This window comes from Equus quagga, chromosome 9 (assembly GCF_021613505.1).
Source record: "Equus quagga isolate Etosha38 chromosome 9, UCLA_HA_Equagga_1.0, whole genome shotgun sequence".
In the NCBI taxonomy this organism is placed as follows: Eukaryota; Metazoa; Chordata; class Mammalia; order Perissodactyla; family Equidae; genus Equus; species Equus quagga.
Window position 1 is genome coordinate 38,817,629 of NC_060275.1, and position 26,919 is coordinate 38,844,547.

General features: G+C 39.9%; 1 protein-coding gene across 1 annotated transcript in view; it reads right to left on the reverse strand.

The window, feature by feature from the left end:
• The window catches only part of DTNA (dystrobrevin alpha), a 164,052-nt gene that overhangs the window by 79,598 nt on the left and 57,535 nt on the right, over positions 1-26,919 (reverse strand). Inside the window, exon 4 of the mRNA XM_046671167.1 lies at positions 8,409-8,622. Coding sequence (XP_046527123.1) covers positions 8,409-8,622 — 214 coding nt within the window. The remainder of the gene's footprint in view (positions 1-8,408; positions 8,623-26,919) is intronic.

The following is a 26,919-nucleotide window of genomic DNA, read 5'->3' on the forward strand; positions in this document are numbered from 1 at the left end:
GGAACGGAGAGTTCTCCAAAGGACGCAATGATGCTCACAGGCGAATTCTTAAACCTTAGCTCTTAATGAAGAAGATCACAGGGAGATGGTCAGTCCTGTATTGTTCCTGGAAATGCAAGATTAATGCTATTAACTCCAACAGCGGTTGTATCAGAGCTATTCTGCCAAACTGACACAATAAATCTAGATAAATCACCAACTGGAGGGCAGCTCAATGAGAGTTTTGCAGGAACTCAAGGGTGAAATTAGGCCACTGGAATCCATTGTTATGCAAGCTACTGTGCCAGATTGCAAATGTGACCCCTGTCATGAAGAAGGATTCGAGGGGGTATGCAGGAATGTAGCTCATGGTGTAAGTACACCAACATTGGGTGAGTTTAGCTCTTGCTCAGCCCCAGTACTGGAGAAACCTTGAAGGAGGTTAAGGTGTAAGTAGAGATGACTGACTCCACAATGGAGAGTGGGGATCCAAGCACTTAAATGCAAATGGATCTTTTCAAAGAACATTTTCAGTAGATATAACAGGCTGAAGAGAAGTGGGAGAAGAGAAACATTTTCTAAGGCCATACCAGATTCCATACCAAAAGGCCATTATTTAAACAAAGTCACTTTGGGATTGGGGCTCTATTGTTTTGTGAAAAAAGAACTGGCATTATCAAAGGAAGCAAGGAGCGGGGAGAAGTTGGTACACCCATGGAGAGGTGTAAGGGTTCATGAGGAGTCGTCCCTAGTCAGGGCAGTTTGATTCAAGAGCAGTCCGTGAAATGCCTTAAGTGTCTAGAAAGTGGAAAGTCAAGCTCATGAGAATGGATGACAGGAAGCTCCCAGGAGCCTTGTGCAAATGAGCAGGAAAGCGGCATATTGTTCCAAAGTGAGTCTCTACAGGCAATGCCTCTAGGAGTAAAGCAGTAAAACCACACAAACGGAATGCTGGCTGTCGGCCACAGCTCAGGAAGTGGATCTGCCAGAGTGTGCTGAGGATGACAAACGTAGATTGACTTTAATGCTGCAGGCCAGACAGCATTGGAATGAGCAACACCAGGAAAAGCACTAGAAAAAGACTAAGCTCTTGTCTGGCTTTTTTTGTTTTTTTTTGAGGAAGATTAGCCCTGCGCTAACATCTGCTGCCTATCCTTCTCTTTGTTGGCTGAGGAAGACTGGCCCTGAGCTAACATCAGTGCCAATCTTCCTCTACTTTGTTTGTGGGATGCTGCCACAGCATAGCTTGATGAGTGGTGTGTAGGTCTGTGCCCAGGATCCAAACCCACAAACCCAAGGTCGCTGAAGCAGAGCATGTGAACTTAATCACTATGTCACCAGGCTGGCCCCTGCATAATACTCGTTTTACTCTTTTTTTCCCCACTATTTGTTTTTTGGCAGAATGGAATATATTCCATTTTTAAGCCAATTATCCTGAAGCTTTTGCCTATGCAAATTTTACTTTCTTGTTCTGGTTTGATGTCAAAAAATACCCAATTAAATTGTTATATTGGTATTTCATTAATACCTAAAGGGTATTTAAGAGAACCAGCAAATTTCAAAGGTACAAACTGAAATTGCTTCATAAATCAATGTTTCTTTAAATCTTTTATTTCCCTTTATACTTTGGTTTCTCACTCTGAAAATTTTCCTAAGGGGTGACCGATTGAAAATGGAAACAGGGAAGCACTCATCCTTTGGCTAACATATACATGGAGATTTGTAGTGTCTGTCTTAAAAACACTGATTACTTCAAAGTTTGACTCCATCATAAAAAGTGAGGAACTGTATTATGTTGGGCTGAGTTTTCTACGAAGAGACAAGCTGATTGCTTCTAACTAAGAAGATAGTACTTTCAGGGAAAAGTTGTGTGGGAGAAGAAACCTGCTTTTGACAAGAAAGAAAAGCAACAAATAGACATTGATAGGTCTGGGGTGCTAGGCTGAACTCGGAACAGAATGTACATTTTCCCCAAATTGCTAACAGAGTTTCCTGTTTGAAGCTGCAGAATCCCATGATAAATTTCATGTCCTCAAAAGTGAGATTTGAATTCTGACTGATTCTTTTTTGAACAGACTGAACGAATTATTCTCTATTTGAGAGTACTAAAACCAGAAGCTCTTCTTTTACCAACATATTTCACAAAAACATTTGGTAAGCATTTTTACAAGCAAAGGCACAGTGCTCAGACTGCTCTTTCTCACACGTTTTAGTGGCTTAATTAACTGAGAGAATTACTTCCTCTTCTGGCTTCCACCACATGCCTCTATCATAACCCGTTCCTTTAGCAGGGAATTATTTTGTTCACGTGGATCACTCAATAGGTATTTATTGGCAATGCCTCAGAGGTTGGGGATATTTGCTCATAGTCCATTGGGAAGAAAGAGTCAAAAATAGTTAATTTTAATGCAATGCATTTTTACAAAGGGCAGGGACCTCATCTTATTCATCTTTCATCCTCAGCCTAGCATAGCAATTAGCACCTGGTAAGCTCTTACTATATATTAGTTAAATTAATGAATGCACAAGTGAAAAGAAACTTTCTGATTAATCACTTAAGTTTTACATTGAGAAATGCTAAATTTTTGAGTAAAATTACAAAGATTGACTTTGGCCCTTACTATTAGATTGTACAGTCATGTGATACCTTGAATTTAGAATTGATCATGTACATAATGACTCTTGCTTTTGGGACAGTGGAGTTAACATGTGAACAGAGAGAAACCCCTTATTTGGTGCTGGCATCTCTTTGGGCTGTCCAAAATGTTAGCAAAACATCTGCGATAAGAATCCCTCATTGGGGCTGGCCTGGTGGTGCAGTGGTTAAGTGCACATATTCTGCTTCAGCGCCCCAGGGTTCGCCGGTTCGGATCCCGGGTGTGGACATGGCACCGTTTGGCACGCCATGCTGTGGTAGGCGTCCCACATATAAAGTAGAGGAAGATGGGCATGGATGTGAGCTCAGGGCCAGTCTTCCTCAGCAAAAAGAGGAGGATCAGCAGCAGATGTTAGCTACGGGCTAATCTTCCTCAAAAAAAAAGAAAAAAAAAAAGAATTCCTCATAGAACAGGGCCAAGTGAGTTTGCCAGGAATTTCCCCAGAACAGAAGGGGCCAAAACTGTTGACTTGTCTCCCTTACCCCAACAAATCCCATCTACCACCCATGCAAAGGATAGGTCTGACAGATAGATGAGTGACATTAGGGATGTTCAATTCACTACAATTGTGAAAACACTTCGGAAAGAGGTTCCATCTTAGCAACATGTAGGAATCTTGGAACAAACTATCTTCTATCAGAACAAAATTTTAGTGACTAGAGGATAATGTTCTATGGACATCTTGAATTTAAGACGTGCCAAGAAAAAAATCACCACGCCAAGTAAACACTATGTTAACTATCTAGTTTTAGCCACATAGACAATGAGAAGCAAAAAGAAGAACATTTGGTTTTGTATGACTTTTCTCTTTTCCCTTCGCTCTCACACATCCACACAGTCTCAAGGGGGGAACAAAACATTTTGTTGGTGCACAGAGAAATGGCTGTGTACTTTGTATTACATTTTGCATTAAACATCAGAATCAGTTTAAAACTCAAAAGGCAGAGGATTTTGGCAGAGTTTCAGGATTACTTCATATCCCCGCATCTGAAATAGTGCTGTGGTCCCTTTCATAGTGTCGGGGGACTCAGCAGTGGGAATGGATGTTCAAATGGCAAGCAAGGTGTGATGTGTCAAACAGAGAGGAAAATACCAGGATTTTGTATGCTCTATGAAAGAGCATTATATGATGGATTTGGAGTTCTGGATGGCTGTCATAAAACTGACTCTAAATTTATAATGTAAATCTTGTTAAGATCAAATATTTCTTTCACATACACTCTGTCAATGATGTCTAAATGCCACAAACTGGAAAGGTTAGGAATGTGAATATAATAATAATTTCCTGTAATAAGCAGGGTAAATCTGGGGGAGAAAATGTACATTAATTCTCATTTAAAAAAATGAAACAGAAAGTATGAATAGAACTGAACTTAAACTGACTCCTGACACAAAATGATTTTTTTTCCACTCACCTTATCTAGTATGAAGCTATATGAGCTGTGAATTACTTAGCCTCTCTACGTCTCAGCTTCATCACTTTCTCAGCCTGGAAAGTTATAATGATGCAGTGCCAAATCAGTAAGATTGTTGGCATACGGTAAATGCTCAGTACACCTTAGCCAGAATTACCATTATTATAATATTATCATTAGAGAATTGGCATTAAGAATATAGTTTGACCACTGAAAATAGGAAAATTGCTATTTCTTGTAATGTTTATTATTGTCCGACTATGAGGTTTGACTGGCTGAATGTATGTGAAAACAATATTTGCTAAAAACAAGGCCACCGTCACATAATCTACTTTATGAGGAGCTGTCCTAAGAAGGAAGATTCTACTGAATTGAAATGAGATTAAGTCAACAGACTAAAGCTGTTGTTAGTGCTTTCCAGGGAAGTAGGAAGAGAGTAAGAGAAGTATATGAAGTCTTTTGTGAAAATAGGATTACCACGCTAGTGACCATGAGCATCTGGTTTTCTTCTCTGTGGAGCAGAAGTAAAACTAGAGGGTATGAATCTAGGCGGCAGGGCAAACTTGGACTCGCTAGTCTTGATAATATATTGCAGAATAAAGATGACTTAATCTCAGAAAAAGAATGAAATTAGTGGGACAAGAGCAAAGAAAAGTCAACCTTTGATTTTCACTCATTCATTCACTCACTGATTCATTATGTGATGAGTGTTGTCTCAGGTGCTGTGCACACAAAGAATAAGACATGGTCCCACACTAAAGCAGCTTGTAGGAGGCAGTCAGACAAGCAGTAGGACAGGCTCAGACTCTCTAAGAGAGTAGCAGAGTCATGTGCAAGGAGCAGTAGGACCTGGAGAAGGGTGACCCACCCAGCCAGGAGAAGGGAAGGGCTTCCAGTGCACCAGACTTTGTGACCTTACCTCTCCAAAAGGCCACACATCATAGACTTTTAAGAATTACTTTCAACATAACAATTATACCTCAATAAAGATATTTAAAAAGAATTATTTTCATCTTGTAACTTTCTGCCATGTTGTCTTTTTTTTCTACTTGCAATTTCCTAAAAAATAATAACAGTAAAAGCCCTTGGAACACTTCAAAGATATATTTTCCCCCCTGCTCAGATATGGACAAGAGGTGAGAGGAAGAGTTGCTGCCAATTTGTAGTGGATTCTGAAGGAGAGAGCCTCAGGTGGAAGGCGGCAGGCCAGTTCCCGGGATGCACAGAAGGAAAGAGACAAGAGGAAGAGACGGGCTCAAGACTCTGGCTGTTTCCTAATACTCTTCTTCCCCGTCAGCCCCTGCTTCTTCTGACATCTCCTTGCCCACCCTTCTCTGGTACACCCATCCATTTCCCTAGAGACCCTAGAGAAGGTCACTTCTGGGTATGGAAAGGGTCTGCTTATAAGTTGGTTGGTAATAGATCACTGGGTCACCCCGCCCAGGGATATAGCCATTTTTAGAAGGAAAGTCATGAAGAACAAAAATCTAGACTCAAGGGAATGCCTATCCAGGGACAGAACAAGCCTGGGCATAGGCCACTGGGGGCAAATGCTAGCTGCTAACATCTACAAATCATGCTACGTATGTACCTATGTATTGCATCTTCTAAGAGGCTGACTTGGCCAAAGAACAGAGAAACCTTGAAACCAGCAGCTTATGGTCTGCAGTAAGCATGCCTTTATGAGAACCGAGATCCAGGGGGTCTGGGGGGAGGGGAGGAACAGGAGAGCGCTATTCTTGGGGAACTATGGTTGTGGGAAGGTGAGTCTGGCTCCTGGGGGTACGTCCAAGTGAAGTGGGCCTTGATCCTCATTTCAGGTTACTATTTTCTTGGCAGAGTCCAACTGGCTGGGTCTGGTGAATTTTAAGGCACCACCAAAATAATGACCACATTTCTTTAAACGCAAGTTCTTATTCTTCATGAGTTTAAATTGCTATACTGTCTTTCCTTCTTTTCTGCATTACCTCTTTAGAGTCCAGGTTCTGAAGGCATCTCTAACTTTTATTTTGGATATTTTCTTTTCTTTTTTTTTTAAATATGTCCATTTAAAATACAGCAAATGTGGAAAAATCTCCTAAATGTTTTAGTGATTCTATAATAGCAACAACACATCTTGATCTATTAGTATCAGGCTCATTCATGTCTAACAAGATACAGAAGGCTCCCTTGAAAACACAAGTGATAAGAAGTGACATCAGATTTCCATACTGGATCTCATCTGAATAAACAGGAGTTTACTATTATTAGACATAGAATTGAACATTCATTTTATTCTTAGTTCTCTTCTTATATTCACTTCTAAGTTATATTTCCAGGTAGTGGTACTTCCTGATGGCTTACATCTGACATTGTCTAAAATTTCCAAACTCATCAGTTGGACATTTGAGCATCAGTAGAACTGCCGATCCTCACTTTCCGTGACAAAGGAGAGAAGGCAGAAGTACCTGCAGACTGGGCTCTCTATGGAGATCTATGAATCTCTACAATGAAGTTTCTCTACGTGGATGTGTTTATAAATCACTATGAGATTACTGAAAGTATACATCAGGGGCCTTCCTCTCTGTAAGAAGAGTACTAACCAAACACTTCTGAACATCGGTGTGAACTTCTCTTTACCTTGGGGTAGTCCTTAAGCTCACCATTCATCAGTCTTGAAATGATTCAGCTACACTATCATAGCTATTTAGAGAACATTTACAGCTCTATTTTTTGAAATGATCTTCTCAATATTTCTAAACAAAAGTGAAAAATCTAACTCTATCAGTTTAAGTTCCATATATTTTCCCCCCCCCCCCTTCCTTATCATTAATCTGGCCCTGTTTCTGTCTAGAGTGGGTCCAAATTATGTTTTAGCTTTGCTTCCTTATGAATCCTCTAGCAAGACTCCAAGATTTAGCAGGAAATTATATTTCTCTTTTTACATTTTCCACTGTTACATTTATAACAAATAAGTTCCCTGAAGATTTTAGTAGCAAGTCTGAAAGATGTCATGTTCTTGTTAAGGGAAAAGGATGGAAATTCTGTTATGGAAATTCTACAGCCTGGTTCCATTCTGCCACCTGTCATGTGGAACCACAGCCTTCTCTACCTGCCTGCCACTCGGTTACTATAGTGATTACTCCAAAACAGTACATCAGTTCTGAAGTCTGTACAGACTAAGCAGGCTCTATCACTCTGGACTTCTTGTTTTAAAATTGTTTATTTCTGCTTGAGAATTTCTCAGTATATAAGCATCATGGAGACAATAATGTACACTGCTCAAACTGAGCATGACCAATTCTGTTACCACTCTAGGTTGCAAAGTGACAGCTGGTGACTTTTGTAAGTAAGTGGCATAATAACATCCACCTGGCTGGAACATCTCCAGTGTCAGGTTGAGCCACTCCCAAGCATTGGCAGACAAAGAGACTAAGCAAAATCTTCTGAGAGTCTTAAAATGTGATTGCTGAAAGGTCAAGTTAGCAATTTTCCCTTTTAATATTCAATACCAGTAGTGAAAGTGGAGGTGTTGATACTATATCCAGACTAGGAGCTATCAGCAAAAGCCATTTTGAAATTTAGGCTGATAATGTAATTCAGGGAGCTTTCACATTTCGCAGGGCTGCCACATATGCCTTGGGAAAGAAATCTAAGCTGAATACCTAAGTCACCATTCTGCCACTAACACACTGAGAGACACTGGACAGTGACAATCTCTTTGTGCGTCAGATCCTTCATCTGTAAAATCAGAGATTTAGAAGAACAGTCTTTAAGATCTCAGCCGGCTCTGAAACTCTGATTCTACAAGGGAAAGTTGTAAGATAGTGAGGCTGATTTCCAATTTCGGTGTGTGGACAGCATCACATTGTTTGACATAGTACGTTATTGACCAGCCCATTCAACGCAAGTCATGGCTACTTTCACTAGGCTGGTCAAGAAACTCCTTTCAGTTTCTTCCCGTTTGCTCTAGGGTCTTGTTATGACACCTCAGAAACACTGTCTTAGACAATTTGCAAAGAAGAGAGTTAAAAACATCCTTCCACTTCATGCTTCATTAAATTGCTCCAAAGGCATGCCATCACATAACAATTTCAAGTGTTCTTCACTTCTAGGAAGCGTGGGATGAGTTAAATAAAGGTCAGCACATAAAATACAGTTGTCCTCAATTTCCTATGGTGTTATTTTACTCTCTAGTCTTCTGGATAGCATTTAAAATTTATGTTAAACACATAGAGACATTGTTGAATAAGTATCTGATCAAGGAAAAAAAGGCAGTTGGTTCCCCTAGAAAATTATTTGGAATAAAGACTAAAAAGGACAAGAGGAAGGGGAGACTGAACATACAGAGAGTAACAGACATTCAGGGGAAGCTTACGGATCAAAGGCTGCCAGCAGGAAGTTAAGCAGGAGGCTGATGGACTGCTCCACCTGGATTTGGTGAGTGGTTGGCATCCGTTTGTTGAGCTGGTAAAATATGGTGGAGAGCACAGCCTCCAAGCGGGCCACATTGAGTTCTATGTTTGGGTCCAGGTTGTTCAGAGCATTTTCCCGCAATGCTTCTATGACGTTCCAAATGTCCACCAGGTGCACTACATACAATTAAAGCAGAGTGAACACATCAGCCTAAAGTGCATGGAGAGGTGAATTCATTATTTTCATGTACCATCTGTCCTGTTTTGTCCAGGTGCCTCGCAGGCTTGGGTATGTGACTGTTGTAGAGATTAACATAAGTAAACGCATATAGAGCATGATCTCAAAGACTTGATGTACGATGTATAATGGCAAGCAAATGATTTACTGAACACCACAGTAGACGGTTATTTCTAATCTTCATAATGCCCTTGAAATATAGCTATTATTCCCATATTACATGTGAGGAAACTGACAAATGCAAAGGTCCAAGGCCAGTCAATGGCAAAATCAGCATTCAAATTCAAGTCTATTTGTTTTTATTTTCATATTGAGATATAATTGACATATAACATTGCATAAGGTTAAGGTGAACAACGTGTTGATTTGATACATTTCTATATTGCAGTATGATTACCGCCATAATATTAGCTAACACACCATGTCCCATAATTATCATTTCTTTTTTGAGATGAGAACATTTAAGATCTAGTTTCTTAGCAACGTTGAAGTATATAGTACTTGTGATTGAGATTAACAAGTCTATCGGCTTTAAAGCACTATCCCACTGCACACACTGACCCTTCAAAAAAAAAGTAGAGAAAAACAACACTTAAATTCTAGTGTTCGAAAGGATATCAAAACTGCATTTGATATTTAAAATATTTGCATTTATTTACATATTTTTAGTAGTATAAGGTTTGAAATAAGAAAAAAGGGAACATTAAATAGGCAGGAAGACAGGCAGGGGAAAAAGAAAAAGTTATCTACACAATGAGCAGTAGGACTAAGTCACAGATCACTTAACTAACCTAGTCAAGAGCAAACAGTTTCCTGGATACATTGTTGACTAGCTCATGTAACTTAAGGCATGGTTATTTTCACTAGGATAGTCAAGAAATCCATTTCTATTTCTTTTCTGTTCACCCTGAGGTCTTGTTTTGACATCCCAGAAACCACCACCATAATCAAGACAACGAACACGTCCATCACCCGGAAAAGTCTCCTCATGCTCTTTTTAATCCATCCCACTCCCCGTCCCAGGCAACCACAGATCTGCCTCCCATCATGATTTTCTAGAATTCTATACAGCTGGAATCATACATAGGTGCTCTTTTTTTGGTCTGGATTCTTTTACTTAGTGTAACTATTTTGAGAATCGTCCATGTTGTTGCATGTGTAATAGCTTTTCCTTTTCATTGCTGAATAGTATTCTATGATATGGATATACCACAATTTGGTCATCAACTTACCTCTGGTAGACATTTGGATTGTTTCACTTTTTGGTTATCATGAATAAAGTTGCTATGAACAATCACGTACAAATCTTTGTATAGACATACGCTTCCATTTCTCTGGGTAAATACTTAGAAACAAAGTAGCTAGGTTTCTTGTTTATTTGGTAGGTGTATGGTATGGGTGTTTAATTATGAAACTTCCAAAACGTTTTTCAAAGTAGTTGTACTATTTTACATTCCCATCAGTGGTGTATGAGAGTTCTAATTTTTTTATAGCTTCACGAAGTTTACGGTTCACTTTTCATTACATTTTTGTTTAAAAATAAACGTTGTCGGGGCTGGCCCCGTGGCCGAATGGTTAAGTTCATGTGCTCCGCTGCAGGCGGCCCAGTGTTTCGTTGGTTCAAATCCTGGGCACGGACATGGCACTGCTCATCAAACCACGCTGAGGCAGCATCCCACATGCCACAACTAGAAGGACCCACAACGAAGAATATACAACTATGTACTGGGGGGCTTTGGGGAGAAAAAGGAAAAAATAAAAAAAAATCTTTAAAAAAAATAAATAAACGTTGTCTTTCTCAATGAAATATACACTTACATTTTAGTTCCTATGAAATCTACACTCCACATATGTTTTTCAATCAACAACTCCCAAGTTTTAGTCTCCTGCCTCTTTGCTCACTTCTAACACTATATTTAAAAAACAAAACCAACACAATTGAGCTCCTGGCCTTGGAGTCCAGAGACCTGGGTCCAAATCTGACTCTTCTTCTACTACAAGTGCAGATCCTCTTAGCCTCGAAGATTCGAGCCTTACTTTCCTCAACTAGAAAGTGGGATGGTGTTCCTTAAATGGGAAAATGTATGAAGTCAAAAGTGGTAATGCCTGGTACCCAGAGACAACACATTATATTTGAACAAACGAATACTAGGAGTCACATCAAAAGAACAACTTTTCAGCATATCTCTGGTTGCGGGCAGAGGAATACAAATCACTTTCCAACTGAAATAAATATTTATTAGATTTGGATAAACTCAGATTTATGTGATTTCAAGTTTGCAACCTTCTTGGTATATCACGCAACAAGAAAATTATTCGTATTTCTTAATGTTATTTATCCAATTTTTCAATTTAGCAACCAAGGCACTCCCAGGGAGGTGGCATCTATAAGTTGAATTTATTTATTTAACTTTTTGAGGGAAATAGCTGGGTCTCCTATACGTATTTGCTATATACTTAATCTACAGATCCTCTGGCTAAAGTCCTTGGGGATATGTCTGGGTACAGGATGCAAAGAGAGCAGTGATGATGAGATCTGGCCTGTCATCCTGACTGGTATCTGTGCCCAGGTAATCACGAGAGGTAGGCTTTCTGACCCATTTTCATCTGGTTCCTGCCTATGAATCATGTGAAACAGTCATCGGAGGAGAGGAGCATGGACTGCGAACTTGAGCATAGGAGGGAGACAGCCGCAAGCTGAGAAAAAAAATGGTTGCAGGTAGAGGGAGATAATCTGGATGCCTCGGTCTCTCCTGGTGAGCCTTTGTAGGGCACAGAGAGGCTCTCAGGATGCCCAGAGACAGAATCACACAGGTGCATGGGAGTGGCCAACATACCCACAGGGAGGTCCCTCAGGCAATTCAGCCTCTACTCGTCCAGCCTCTACACTCATCTCCTCTCTGCCAAACCCACTTTCTCTGGGGTTCCCCTCCCTGGTAAATGGTATCACCCTCCATCCCTCCTCCAGCTCCTACTCCAGCCAGAATCTGGATTTCATTCCTAGGTCCTTGCCTCTCACATGCTATCAGTGACCAAGTTCTATGGACTCTATCTCCTAAATATCACTTTAATGCCTCCATTTCCATGGACCCTTATTCCCATCACCCAATTCCATCATCCAACGCTGTCACAATTACCTCTTACTGGTTGACTGAGCCAGTTCCTTTGTCTGTATTCTTTCTCCACTTCAATTCTTTCTATACATTGTAGCCAGAGTGATATTTCCGAACTACAAGTCTGACATCTCATGAGTATGCTGCTTAAAGTCCTTTAATAACTTGCCATTAATTTGAAATCCAAACTCCTCAACATGGCTTGCAAAGTTCTTTTTGATCTGGCGCCATTTACTTCTTATCTATTTCTCACCCATCATACCTTAGCGTCAACACCACTTCTTCAAGGATGTCTTTCTGGAGCCCCTGCCTCTAGGTTTTGTATCTCTCCTACGTGCACCTTGGAACCCTGTTCTTCCACATCACAGCATTTAGTGAACTCTCTTGCAGACCGGCTGGTTATTGTTTCCCCTCTGCATTGTACATGCCACAGGAACAGTCTCTGTCATGATAACTGTTCACACCCCTAGCCTCACACATTATAGGAGCTTAATGAGTATCTGTTGACTAAATGGAACAGAGTCTTCTGAGGATGCCTTCGATTGCTAAAGAGACAATGAGGCATAGCCATGAAAAATCACACAAGCCTTGGTTTGAATCCTAGGTATGCCATCCATCAAGTTACTAGACTCCTCTGAGTTTTCATCTTAGAAAACTGGGGCTCATAATAGCACCTACCCCCAGATGTTACCATGAAGAGTCAATGGAATGTTGCCTGTAAAAATTATTGGAGAGGAAGATGGGCATGGATGTTAGCTCAGGGCCAGTCTTCCTCAGCAAAAAGAGGAGGATTGGCAGTAGTTAGCTCAGGGCTAATCTTCCTCAAAAAAAAAAAAAAAGAAAAAGAAAAAATTATTGGAATAGGGCATGTAATGAAGAAAATAATAATAGCCTATTACATTGACAAATAAAATATCCCAAAATCATGTGAAAGTTATTAAAAAGAAATATGCTCCCTATTTGTGTTTCCACATATTTAAGGTCTCTATATAAGGAAAAATAAAATAGTCATTCTGGCTGTGAGAATAGATAGCTATAAATAAATAAAACTAGTTTTCATAATTATGGGCAAGGCACTGTAGTTGGGCCTGGGGACTCAGTGAAAACAATACAGATGTGGTTCCTGCTCAGAGAGTATATAGACATGACTCCCCATCACACCAACAGATAATCAGAAATGATGACCCACTCTGACAGACAGGGTGCTAGGTACAAAATGGGATTATGATATGGTTGTGAAGGGGCCAGAGGAACAAGGTAAGGCTGGAGAAACACGGTATCTAGGATAAGGATTATGGTCTTTATGTTAAGAGTACGAAGACATGGCTTTTAAATAAGAGAGAGACATGATCAGAAATGTAGCTTAAAAATATCATTTCTGACTGTAAAGGAAGAAAGGAACGGAGATGGACAGACATGCATATGGAAGTAGCTGAAGTCTATTGCTGTAGACCAAGTAAGGGACGGTGGTATTTTTGCAGGAGGGGGTAGCAGTAAGTACACAAGAAAACTGTAATCACGCACATTATACATACTTATTTTCTAGGAGTGGCAGAGTGGAAAGGATACAGATTTTGCAATAGCAAAGATTGAGGTTTCACTCCCGGCTCCACTAATAAGTGTAAAACTGTGGGTAAGTTATTTCACCTTATCAATTTTATTATGCCCTTTTTAGAAATGAGGAAACTAATACCACCCAGAGGGAGTTGTATTGAGGATAAGAGAGAAAATGTATATACAAGTGCTGACCACAGGACTTGGCATATCATGGGTGCTGAACAAATGCCAGCTCTTAGTCTTAAGAAGTGAACACTCTCTGAACTGCAGTCAGGCTGTGCTATTATTAATTTACAGCATCTATGAGTCCAAACCTAAGTTTTAGCCCAGTCCGCCAAATTCAATAAACTAACATATAATTTTGAATATATATTACATGCGGGTGATAACAAAAGAAGCAGAAACCACATCGCAGCCACAAAAGCAGATATTTCTTCTGTTTAGTTGTCATGAATTCTGAATTGTTGGAATTGAATTGATTTTACCGTTTTTGATCATTTGAGACCTGGTGAGGAAGGCCCTCTTCATAAAGATTTCTTGGAAACTTTCTTTCACTGGTAACTACTTTGGGAGGCACAGAGCACAGTGCAGAACAGCGCAGGCTCCTGGCTTGCCCTACTGCCTATCCACACGACCTTGAGCAAGTCACTTAACGTCCTTAAGCTTCAGTTTCCTCATCTGCAAAGTGGGGACAGTAATACTTCCTCCATTATGGGGTTATTGTGGGGATCAAATGAGATGATTCATATAAAGTATCTCACACAGTGCTTAGTGCATAATAAGCATTCAATCCCTTTTCATTATTGTTGGAAAAGATGTCTCACAAGCCTTTTGCTTAATTAAATAGCAACACTAAGAAATGTGCTAGGTTGAGAGTCATTAGGAAGCTATTAAGAGGCTTGTTTTAAAAGTCTGACAGTTGTATAAATTTGTCACTTACTGTTGTTATCAAATCATTTTAGAAAATGAGGGCATTTAGGTTGTGCAATGGTGACTGTCCACCACTAGATGGCACTGTGCACACTTTACTAACTATCCATCCAGCTTTAACTGTCCATCATGGCTTACCTGCTATTAGGCACAGGTGACGGGAAGTTACATCCATGTAACTGCATACATTTTATACCAGTGTACTAGATAAGGCAACAGCTTGCATAATACAATTATTTTGTCAACAGCCATATCAAGAATAAACAAAATGTATTCTTAAAAGTAGTATTTAGTGCTTCATAGAATCTTAAAAATAATATTAGCGTTAATTTCAGACATTAATCATTAATATCTCACAGTTTGTCTTTAGAAATAAATGGAAGTAGACAAAGCTTCAATAGTTTGCCTTAAATCGAGGCAATCTCCAGTAGAAAAGGGCTGGGGCAGGGGCGGGGGTGTGGGAGTGGGAGGAAGTGTTGGCATGTGGGTAGAGAAGTCTGCCGACCTCAAGTGATGTTTCTTATCTGTTTGCTGATGTCTGACACTATTTTAATAGGAGATGGACTCTTTACTTCACAGTGATGACAAATTATCTAAGTATCCCTGGGAAAAGTACAAAAATGTCAAACTCATTTATATCTACATAGACATGACTGATGTAAACTTTAATAGAAGTAGAAGAATCATATAAATAGGGTGAAATATGGGAGAGAGGGTGTAGAAAGGATAGGAATTAGTCTAGTTCATGATTTCGTCCAGGGCCAGAGACTGGAACAGGTCAGTGGATCTAAGGGTCCTTTTCCTAAAACACTTGGAGATCTCCTCAAAATTCTCAAGCCCAGGTTCTACCACATACTGGTTCCAAAAGTTAGGAGCGCGGGAAAGGGGTTGACAAAGCTCTCCAGGTGATTCTGATAATGACTTATTCTACAAACCTCTGGAAGGCTCTCAAAGGGCTTGTAGCTGGGGAAGGTCAAGAAACAATCATCTTATGGTGACTTCACTCAGTCATTTTGGAGTAGCAGTTCTCAACAGTGGCTGCACATTGGAATCACCTACATGCTTAAAATAGCTCCCTGGTGATGCCACTGCTGCTGGTCCAGGACCATACTTGGAGTCACAAGGCACTAGGCTTGTTAGAAATGCAGAATCTCAGGCCTCCGCTCCAGGCCTAAAGAATAGGAATCTGCATTTTTGAATGCACACCGTTCCCAGGCAGTTCGTATTCACATTAAAGTACGAGAAACACTGCTCGAAGTCCGCAGTTCTCAGTCCTTTGGCATCAAGACAGCCTACTATCTTCTAACTGGTTGTGAGATGTGTTGCAAGAAGCTGGTAACTATCAATTAATTGATGCAGTTTAAAAATGAATTGTATAATTATGTATAAATATACATCGTTTTAGAGGGGTTCAAGATTTACATCTATAAGAAGATCACTCATTGCGTTATGATGTTCTTCCTTCATTAGGAGAAAGGGAAATTGCAGTTAGGCTGGGAATTGAACATAATCTGTCGATATGCCACTGGGAATATATATATATATATATATACACACACACACATATAAATCTTCTAGCATGTAGATACGTTCTCTCAACCCCAATCCCACCCTTGCTACCACTGCTTGATGTGATGGTGACTGCTGTCTGGGGCTTTGTTGTGTCTGTTTTCCCATCTCTGAGATGTACAGATCAAAGCAGGGAGAGTTCTCTTGTTGACTTACTCACCAAATCCCACTGCAAGGAGACAGGTGTTTCTCCTGAAAACTCCCAATTCTCCCCTCCCTAGAACAAAGTTTCCTGACCTGCAGGAAAATTCCCAGCATGAATTTTCTACTACAACCACACCCTTCAGAGTATGAGAAGCAAGTTCATGTGGTATGTCTGATTAGTTTATACTGCAGGTTTGAAGTGCCAAATTATTTTCATTCATATAGCAGATTCTTAAAATATGTTTGTAGGCTTGTAGAAAAGTTAACCATGGGGATTCGTTCTTTTAGCCATCCAATAAAGTTCTGATGTCTTTAGCACTAAAAGATGAGCACACATATAAGCTTGTCCTTTTCCTGTGACAGCTCTCAAATGGAAAGTTTCATTCAGTACAGTCATGCGCCACATAATGACATTTTAGTCAATGGCGGACTGCATATACAATGGTGGTCCCACAGGATCAGTATCATATAGCCTAGGTGTGTAGTAGGCTATTACCGTCTAGGTTTGCGTAAGTACACTCTATGATGTTCGCACAACGACGAAATTGCCTAACAATGCACTTCTCAGAATGTGCCCTGTCGTTAAGTGCCACGTGACTGTATTCTAAATGCCAAGTAGGCATTAAGTAAAAATGCTTTTAAGGAGCTTCATAAGTGGGTCAGGCTGCCACATGGGTGGGATGTGAGGACGCGGGGAGAGAAACGCATCCCCTTGTGAATGTCAGGAACGACTCTGGGTTCCTCTTCAAACTGCCTCAAGCCACTAACCAGCCTTCTTTCTTTACCTTCCACTCCAGAGACTAAAATCTTCATTCATACAGTAAGTATTCATTCAGCCCTTCTTATGTGGCAGCACTATCTGGGTTCTAGAATTAGCATGAACAAGATAGGCAGGTCCCTGACCACACAAAACTTAGAGATGGTGGGGGAATAGACACACATGGCAAACAAGTGCAGAAAGTGTGCAATAGTAATCTATTTTCTCCTACAGAGAAAAAAATGGGTAGAGAAAGTAGACTTGGATTCAAGTGTTTCCTCATTTGTATAATGGGACCAATAATATCTACCTTTCTTATCTTACAGGTGTTCTGAGAAGCATGAAAATTACATGGAAAACAGTAAACTGTAAAGCACTACACACGTTTTAGGTATTATTCTTATTTTTGAGAGAAAACAGGCATTAAAATTTACTTTCATGTTCAGATAGAATTATAAAACTTCCCCTTTCAAATTCTTTCAGTTCTCTCCTCCACTCTGTTAGTTATAAAGATATTTGTCCCTTAATACAACCTTTCTTTTATAATTTCAGATTTGTTTTCCTCTTAACATATGTGATGCTATGTATCCATGAGAGGTTGTATCACAGGGATGACTATCTTAGTTCACTTTCAGATCAAATACTTGAAAATTCAGAGAAAATTCAAATACTTGAAAACTCATGAGAAAAAAAAGAATATTTCAATGTATCACTACTTACCATGCATCTATTGCACGTAAGGCATTAACATATGGAGAAAGTTGGGAGAGGAAGCAAGAAATGAGATTCCATAATATTTTCAAAAGAAACTAAATCCAAACAGTAATTTTAAAGTTTCTACAATACATCATGCTTGACGTTATAGGTAACTTAACAAATATGAGAGCCTGACCATAAAAGAGGTTGGAATTCCCCTAGGGACAGGCACACTCAGCTGGCTTAAGTGAAGATCGGGACGAGACACCATGTCATCAAAAGCCCACATCCACAGTGCAGATTTAAATAAAACAGCTACTGGAGCTCAAAATACAGGGATGCTATTGTGGGCTAGAAACTTTGGAAAGGTCTAGAAGAAGAGTGGGTAGGGCTCAAGTTGGTCCCCGAATCACAGCAGGATCTGAATACATGGAGATGAGGAAGGGAGGATACTCCGGGAAGAGGAGGATGGACGATCAACCGCACAGAGCTAGGAACGAAGACGGTGCGACCAGATCTTGTACTGACCTGACTGGGCCAGAGGATTTTGTGCTGGAGCTTACTGGAAAGCAGGGTCTGTACCTAAGTAACCTTTTCTATTGCCCATTACATAACACTTGCCTAATTTTTCAGTAAGCAAATAGATTGGGAAGTTACATCCTGTAAAGTTTAATGCTTGGTTTCATTTTCAAACTACCATGTGAGCTAATTCAGATCCCCCTCTACAGCCAACCAATCCAGAGGTGATCCTCAGAGCAGTGAGTGGGTCTCAAACTGCGGCCTCTGACTCCACAGGTCTGGGGTGTGGCCAGGGCATCCCCGGATTTAAGCAGCTCCTTTGGTGATTTTAAAGGATGAAGTTAGAGAACCACTAGTAGGGAGCACCACTTACAGGATGGAGTTAGACGAGACAGGAAGAATAGGAAGTTGATGCTCATTTGATTCAGAGGAATTTATTTAAAAGGTATCACGAGAACCCCAGGAACAGTGTGGTCAAGAAAGCCACGTGCAAATTAGCCAGTTGTTAAGATTTTCTCAAATAAATAATATATATATTTTTACACCCTTATTCAGGCCTTTGATCATAACTAAACAGTGTTTAAAAAGCCATTAGGGAGGAAGAACTCGGTTAAGTGGTATGCTTTGCTAGGGTCAATAAACGTCTTTTGATGTGATTCCATTGAAGATATCAGCCATCACTCACGTTAACCTAATGCTGAGTTTGGAAAGAAAATGTTAATAGAAGTGTAATTTTCAGATTTGGTTTCCATTAGCTACACCTTTATAACACATGAATCTAAACATCTGAGTCGCTCAGCAAATTATTTTATGCTTCCAAACTCAACATCTTCCTTGCTCCCAAGATAGTTCTCTTTGCCAAAGATCCTCGGAGAGAAGCATCACATCTTACACAGATAATACTTTAATTTCACTCAATTTCCTGGTTAAGGTGGATTGTGTAATACAGCTTCAGAAAAAGGTCTACAACATAATTTTGGTGTAAAATCAAATTGCATATCACGCCAGTCCTCAAAGGCCCTGGCCGTACATCCATTGCCTATGAAGAAAAAGTATTCAGTGTTCCTTAAATTGTGTATGTAGACCAGCATCATTATTTAAAATGAGGTATAATAATTGCTGGCTCAATAGCTGTCATACTGTAAATTAAATTTAACTAAATTCAATTGAACAAGCATTTATTAAGCCTATTATTTTTCAAAGTATTGTACCAAGGAATATAAAAATAATAAGAGAAGGTAAATGAAAAGAAAGATCTGAACAATAACTAATTTCTCACTGCCAGTGTTTAACTTTGTTCAGAATGGATTTAATAACTTCAGAAGCAAGAGGATCTAGTGTCTTACTGCCCCCTGGGTAGTCATTTTAGCCTTCGCTGGATAACTGTGCACAGGTTCCTTCAGTGTGCCCTTACCCTTCCCTACATCCCAGTGCCGTCATATGGGCTTTTACTGCCTTCTACTTAGATTTCTACCTCAAGCCTCCTCACTCATCTCCAGTTCCTGCCCTTTTCCATCTATCCTAAGAAATATTACAGGGCTCAGCTCTGGTCATGCCATTTTTCATTGCCTATTGAATAAAACCCAAGCTTCTAAGCATAAAAATCATTGTTTGAACTCCAGTCTCCTAATCTCTAGCCTCATCTCCCACTACTCTCCAGCCACACTGGACTTCTTACAGTTCCAGAATATGCCCTTGGCTTTCTTGTATGTGCCTTTACTCAACCTGCTCCCTTCATCAGGTGTACCCTTCAGTCTATTATCTTTCAAGGTGCTACCTGTATGCCCCAAGGAAGCCCATTCTGATACCCTCAGGTGGAATTACTCTCTCACTTTTGTTGCTCCAGACAGCTTCACATCTAAGACCATTTATGACACTACGCATTTCTCACAGTTATTAATGGACATGTTGTTCCCTCCATTTTATAGATAAGCCCTTGACTCTACTCCAGGGGAGAGGAGGGTCTCTAAAATGATGGGCTAAACTTTATGGTTAGGGTCATGTGTGTTTTAGGGGGAATAGTTCCTAACTTTCATCAGATTCTCCCAAAGACATATGGGGAAAAAAGCTTAAGGACCACAGCACTAAATTATAAGCAACTTTAAGACATAGACTATGTCTTGTTCATCTTTGTTCTCCTCACAGGTCCTTGCATAATGCCTTGTTCAAACTGAGTGCACAATAATGCCTGGTGAGTGGAATAGGGTAGAGCGCCTACTGTTTGCCAGAGATCATGTATAATCCCTAGAAGCTTTCCCTTTACCTCAGTTTTCTAAGAAAGCTCAAGGAGACTTACTGAGTGTGGCTTCCCACAGTACCTTTAGTATTCCTCACACACTATGACTGGAGAAGATGGCCAGAATCCCAGATGCCAGAGGCCACACTTCAAGAGAAAGAGCATCTGCAAGGCTGGCAACCACGAGGAACTGTCTTCCACTTTCCCTTTACAGCTGTTGCTCTCAGGGACCCTGCATCGTGTGCCCATCTGGCCAAGATGAACACTAACAGACAAAGTACACAGGGACACTGAGAAGTAGGTAAGCAGTAATTGGCTGGGAAGTGTTACTTTTTCTGCACTCACGCTATACGGTTTAAATATACAATTAATTGTCTTTGTGCAATGAGAGTAAACAATGGGATAGAAAACAGAAAATGCATTCAATTCACCCATTCAGAAAACAGCTATGGCCCAGTTTCCTAGTGCATGGAAAATTGTTTGGGAGACAGGTTAGCATTTGGGATGAAGAGATCTCTAGATGCCTGATCAGCAGTACAGATTATCTACGGGTATCTTGAGTGAGGTCAAGAATATGGGAAGTGCATACTTTGTAAAAAACAAAATTTTTTAAAAATAAAAGCCAGCAGAAAATATTGATGAGAAAACCGCTAATGGAGAAAGCCAAGGTACACAGTAGGTGATGTTTCAGACCCCTCTTCTGTACCTTTTCAAATCTTGGCTCCATCACTTTCTCCAGGCGCTGCAGGAGTGACTGTTATGACATAGATTTTGACCAGCTCAGTGCAGCTGCAACCAGACAGCACTTGGCCTCTGGCTGTTGCTGCATCCCTCTGATGACTCAGGATGAACACCTGGAACCTGCCTGGCATTCACAGGTGTGCAACCCAGAAGCACAGGATGTGGGCCATGCTTGACCAATGCAGGACAGAACAACTGGATTAGTACCTCCTCCTTTCGTCCCTGCGTGGACAGTTCCCAAGCTTCCTTAGAAGTTCTTTGCATTGTCGATTGGCTTTCCTTCCTTGTTCCAGCTCTGCTGTGGGTTTACTATCCAAATGAGCTGCTTCCACACAAACCTTATCATGGGCAAACACAGGCAAAAGCATGAAGAATTCTAACCAAGTCCCTGTCTATCACGGATTGAACACTCCCAGAATGATAAATAAGAAGAAAATGATGATTATGACCATGCTTATAGTAGATTCTGATTCTGTTTGGTCACAAAAATTTTCCTCAACTTATCATTCTCCACAATATAATATCCCTGTCTATTCAGCAGGGTTGACTTTGAAAAATAAAATGCATCATAGTTGATCTTACACTGAAGTTTATTATTTTTCTGAGAAATTAAGCTACTTAGGGCTGGTGCCATTATTATTATTTTTGCAGCAGGCTCAGTGGTCCACGAGCTTGCCTCTTGATGACAAGGCTTGACAGACATTGTAGGACAGTGACTCTGGCATTTGGCTAATATTTGCAAGTTAGAAGTTGAGTTCTCAATTATATGATTTCATCTGGTGTTTATCCAAGTGAAGTTATTTAATACTTCCTGTAAAAGATATCCTCACCTGGAACAAACAGAACTTTACAATTCCTGATAGAAAAGGAGGTAAAGCAAAAGTTCTAGCCCAACACCATGAATGATTATAAATAGCTACAATTTATTTCAACAGCTATAGATATACTTGATTTATTTTAATCATAATACTTATATGTAATTTTTTTTTCTTCAGAAAATGATAGTTCACTAAAGGGACTGACAGGCTAGATAGAAGTTTATATAGCAAAGTGTTACGGAATATCTACTATTTGATATTCACAAAATCAGAAGCTTTATAACAAACAGAACACACCATTAGATTCTAAACTGGAGGTTATTCTAACACTAAATTTGTACACTAAGGACTATTACCACACTTTTTTTCCCCCATGGTCTAGCATAATCCTTAGCATGCAGTAAATCTCAGTCCATATTTGTTGAAAGAATACATAAATGAGTGACTGCTAATAACAACAACAATAACACAATGTCAACAAAGCCTCAACGAGGAGTAAATCAAGGTGACATCAGGAATGACATTCCTGAAGGATCCCAGGTGTGGTTATGGGGGAGAGGCCATTCTACCACCCCTGTCCTCCTGTCTTCTGTTTTCTCAGTGGTCGCCAGAGCCCCGAGGTCCTGGGAGCCAGGCTGTGGGGGAGCACCCTCTGAGCATTGCTCTGCTGACTGGCTCCAGGCTGATCCGGCAGGCTCCCAGGAACAGAGTTTGGCAGACCATTAAGGGAAGGTCACTAAATCTTGCTTTGGCACCCGTTAGATGGGGTGAGGGAAGCTTGAAAGGCATTCCTCTGTACCCAACACTCTTTCCCAACTGACTGGGACATTTGAAGATGATGCTCTTTCCTAAACCGTGAGAATAAAAGTGCTTAATTGGCCCAGCTTCCTGGCATAATGCAGAAGCAGGAGAAAGAAAAGGAAGCTGAAGGATGTTAGATCCAGATGCCTAGAAACAAGACTCTAGGTGTCGGCTTAGTTCACAGGTTGTGCATGCAGTAGGAGCAGCTTGAGCAGACAACGCTTCCCGCATTCTCTAAAAATAAAAATACTAACAAGAAAACAAAATCCTGAATCTTTAAGCTTAAAAATAAAAGCAATTAAAAGAAAGAAGCAGCTTTAATTAAACCCACATCACAAGTATCAGGACTTTAAAGTCACAGCTTTTCTCTGCCAGAATTTTGCTCTGACTGAGGGAAACATCTTTGCCATTGGTCCAGCCAGCCCAGAGAGGGGCAGTTTTTCCATTGCATGGTGCACGGGCTTCTTTAATGAATTTATTTATGTTCTGCTGCCACCACCAACTTCCCCACAGGGAATTTTTGGGAATGTTGCATTCTACTGAGATGCATTTTTATTTATTCTAAACAAGCGTTTAGAACGTTTCAACATCAGGAATGAAAATGTGTATCAAAAACATTTGGAGCAACACAAAGATAATTATGCTCCAAGGGTTTGTCATCGGCCACTTAGTTCCCTGTGAACATTGCTGTTCTTCCTTCTGACTCTTTGATTGGAGAGAGTCCTATCTTTTAAAAAAAAAAAACACACATCTTTTTTTGGGAATCTATTTCTCTTCCTTGAGTTTTTACTCTAAACTTTATTTTTTCATCCAAATTTCTACATGTCATCATCTGGAAAGCAGAAAAGTCTATGTTCTTGGGCAGCAGCATAGTAGGCAGAATCCTAAAGTGCTCCCCTCGCTCCTCCCAAGATTCCTGGCACATGGTGTACGCACACCTTCTCCAGTTATTCAATCAAACACTAATGCAGGTACTGCTGTGAAGGGATTTTGCAGGTGTAATTAAAGTCTCAAATCAATTGACCTTAAAAAAGGGAGATTATCTGGGTGGGCCTGACCTAACCACATGAGTCTTTAAAAACAGAGAGTTTTCTGTGGCTGGTCACAGAAGAGGAAATCAGAGGGACACCTTCTGGCTGTCGTGGAATAAAAAGCAAACATCCATACTCTGAACGGCCTGTGGGTGCCATGTGGCAAGGAATGCGGGTGGCCTCTAGGAACTAGATGGGTCCCCAGCTGGCTGTCAGCAAGGACTGGGGACTTAATTCCTCAACCACAAGGAAATGAATTCTGCCAACAGCCAGTTCATTTGGAAGAAGATCTTGAGCCTCAGATGAGAACCACAGACACAGCCAGCACTTTGATTTCAGCCCCCAGAGACCCTGAGCTGAGAGTCCAGCCACGCTGTGTTGGATTTCTACTTAGAGACACTGTGACTTGATAAATGTGTTGTTTTCAGCTAGGAAGTGTGTGGTAATTTGTTATGCAATGATAGAAAACTGAAACAGGCAGTTAAAAATCTACATACTTAAAAATGAGGCAGAGGTGAGGTATATGCTGGTACACTAGCTCAAAGAAAAATAAATGGGATATCAGTAATCATTACCAAAAATATCTAAAGTTACTCCCGCAGCATAGGACTAGTCATTTGGCTGATGAAAAATGAATCTAGTGGCGCATATGATTCATAGGACAAAGTTTATTCTGGACCTACTACATACACAGCAGTCCCCTGGGTTAACTTCGCAGTGACAGAGAAACGTTTAGGTAAACAGGTAACTGCATTTTTTGGTTCACAAGAAATCCTAAAAGAAGTTTAGAGCTAATAAAGACAAAAGCCTGTGTTCTAACTTTAATTTATATCTGGATGAAGGATACTTATAAAAATGTTTCATTTACTACAGGAAAGATATTTTGAGAAACTCTGAAAACCCAGATACAAATATATACCCTTTCTCCTCTCAAACAAAATCTTAATAAAATTTTAATTGATGTGAGGGACAGAAAGAAAATTCAGACCGTAACCAGAAGGACTAAAAGAGGGGACAATGTCAGCTGGGCGTGGGGAGAGGGTTCTGCCTTTTTACTTTTGTTCCTGCTATCAGACAGGAGGGGTTAGAGGTTTCTGATTTATTTCTCCGGTTGCCTTTCGTTGTTCCTAAACTTAAGGCTGTGCTGCATTGACTTCAAAGTAATTTCTGCAAAAAGATCTGCTGACATTACAGGGTATCTGGATCATTAACTATGTCAATGCTACTGAGGAAATAATGTTCTAGTAGAAACCAGTTATTTGTTTAAAACAAAGGCTGAGATGTTGCCATTTCACACATGCTTATGAATGGAATACAGGGTATTTATTTTTGTGAGAAGTTACCAGGAAATCTGGAGGCTAAAGAAAAAGAAAAGGCTGTGGATTAGAAAGGAGTATTAGGGAAATTGTTTGTATTCTCCATTCTTCCCATTCCTGCTAGAAAATAAAATAGCCAACTTGCTGTCCCCTCATTTTTAAAGGCATTAATCCTTTTACTCTGTTAGAGAATGCACTAGTCACGGCATAGGGAAGGGGTGTGACAGGGTACAAAAATCAATGGTCAGGGGAAGAAGCTGATTTGGAAAATAGATCCTATGGAGAAAAGTTGCAGGAATGGAGAGTGTTTTGCCTGAAAAAAAAAAAATAGGCTTCTTACCACTCTTCTTTGACATCAGAAGTTGGTAAACAATTTTTGTGGACCAAGGGGTGCCACCATGTTATGTAGTAATATTACATAGATATGATATAGGCATATAGGTAATGAGAGAAAACAAATTTCCACAACATTTTAATGATGAAGTTAAAAATGTAATAATTAAGTAGATTTCTTTTTCAGTGGTGGTCTACCAGTGAGAAGACTGGAATTCTTTTCTGGAGGGATAACATTTTGCTTAATTGGGGTTACAAGTTAGTGTTCTCTGTTTTAAATCAGTTACAAATATTTATCTATAAAATCTATTCTTAGTTCACTGTCTATACAAAAATAGGTGCTGGGCCACATTTAGTCTACAGGGCTCAGTTTTCTGGCCTCTTTATGGAGTCTTTTTAGAACACTGAGAACCAGTTATTCTCAGCATCCATCAGGAGTTGCATCAAAGGGAATGAAGATGAATGCCAGCTATAGGATTCAACGCTCTATATGGGAAACCATAAACGGAGGAGGCCAGGCTTGTGGGGAAGGAAGTATGGGGAATTAACAACACTTCTAATCTCTGAATTGAATAAAAAAGAAATCTCCTAAAAATCTAGACACTACATGCTATATCTAGACAATATTCAGTTTTTCTAGGTGATGATTTTACACGTGTCAGTTTTTATGTTTTTCTCCTCCATTATGTAGTTTTTAAGTTTAGCTTTCGTAATATACAAAATAAATTTTACCTGTAAATAAGGTTTGGACCTAAAAATAAACAATCTGTTCTCAGTTAAGGTCCACCGATTTCTATGATGCAAATACCATATCAAAGTTTCCATAAAGCAATGTACTTAAAATACACTACCCGGACATTTTTCTTATTTCTTTTATGGTAGAGTAAAGTTCCATTATTCAGTGGCATAATTTATTGCGGGCTAAAATTATCTTCCTCTAATACAGGGGTGTATATTCAATGTGACTAAAATTATGTCACATAAACAGCGTTTCTGGTTATCTTCCTAAAAGGAAGGCCCCAACTTTGATTAAGATAAGCCAGGCTCAACTTTGTTAGCATTTTGTAAGCACCTCAATATCACAACTGCTGTATTTATTGTCAGGAAGGAAAACTCAGCAAACACATATAGTACTTGCATTTAATGCTTCTGATCAAGATAGAAACCATTGGAAAAAGAAGCTTAATTTTAGCAGAGCATTCAAAATATGCTTGTTTTTCTCCCTTGAGCCTTAGTTTTCTCTAGTTTGTATGGAACGTAGTATCTTTTCTCATCCTAAAATGTATAAAGTTTGTAAGGTACATTGTAAAGCAAATAGCACATCTCTGCTTCACGTCTACTAATTCTTGAAGACTCAGCCCAGATATCTCCCATTCCGGGAAACTCCTCGCAGTGGCCCCCACACAGGTCAGGGCACTGCCTCCTGGTATTCCCACAACACTAAATACAGATTCTCCTCATTACACTTCCACACTGTTTCATGAGTCTTTTTAAAAGTCCATCTAACAACTTAGACTTTGAGCAACTTTCAGGCAGGGATCGCATCTTAGTCACCATTGCTCTATCCTGGTACCTAGCACAGTGCCAAACAGATAACAAGAGTTCATTATAAGCTTACTAAATTAAGAGGTAAATGAATGATGCACTGAGGGGTAACTGGACAGGTACAAAGGCT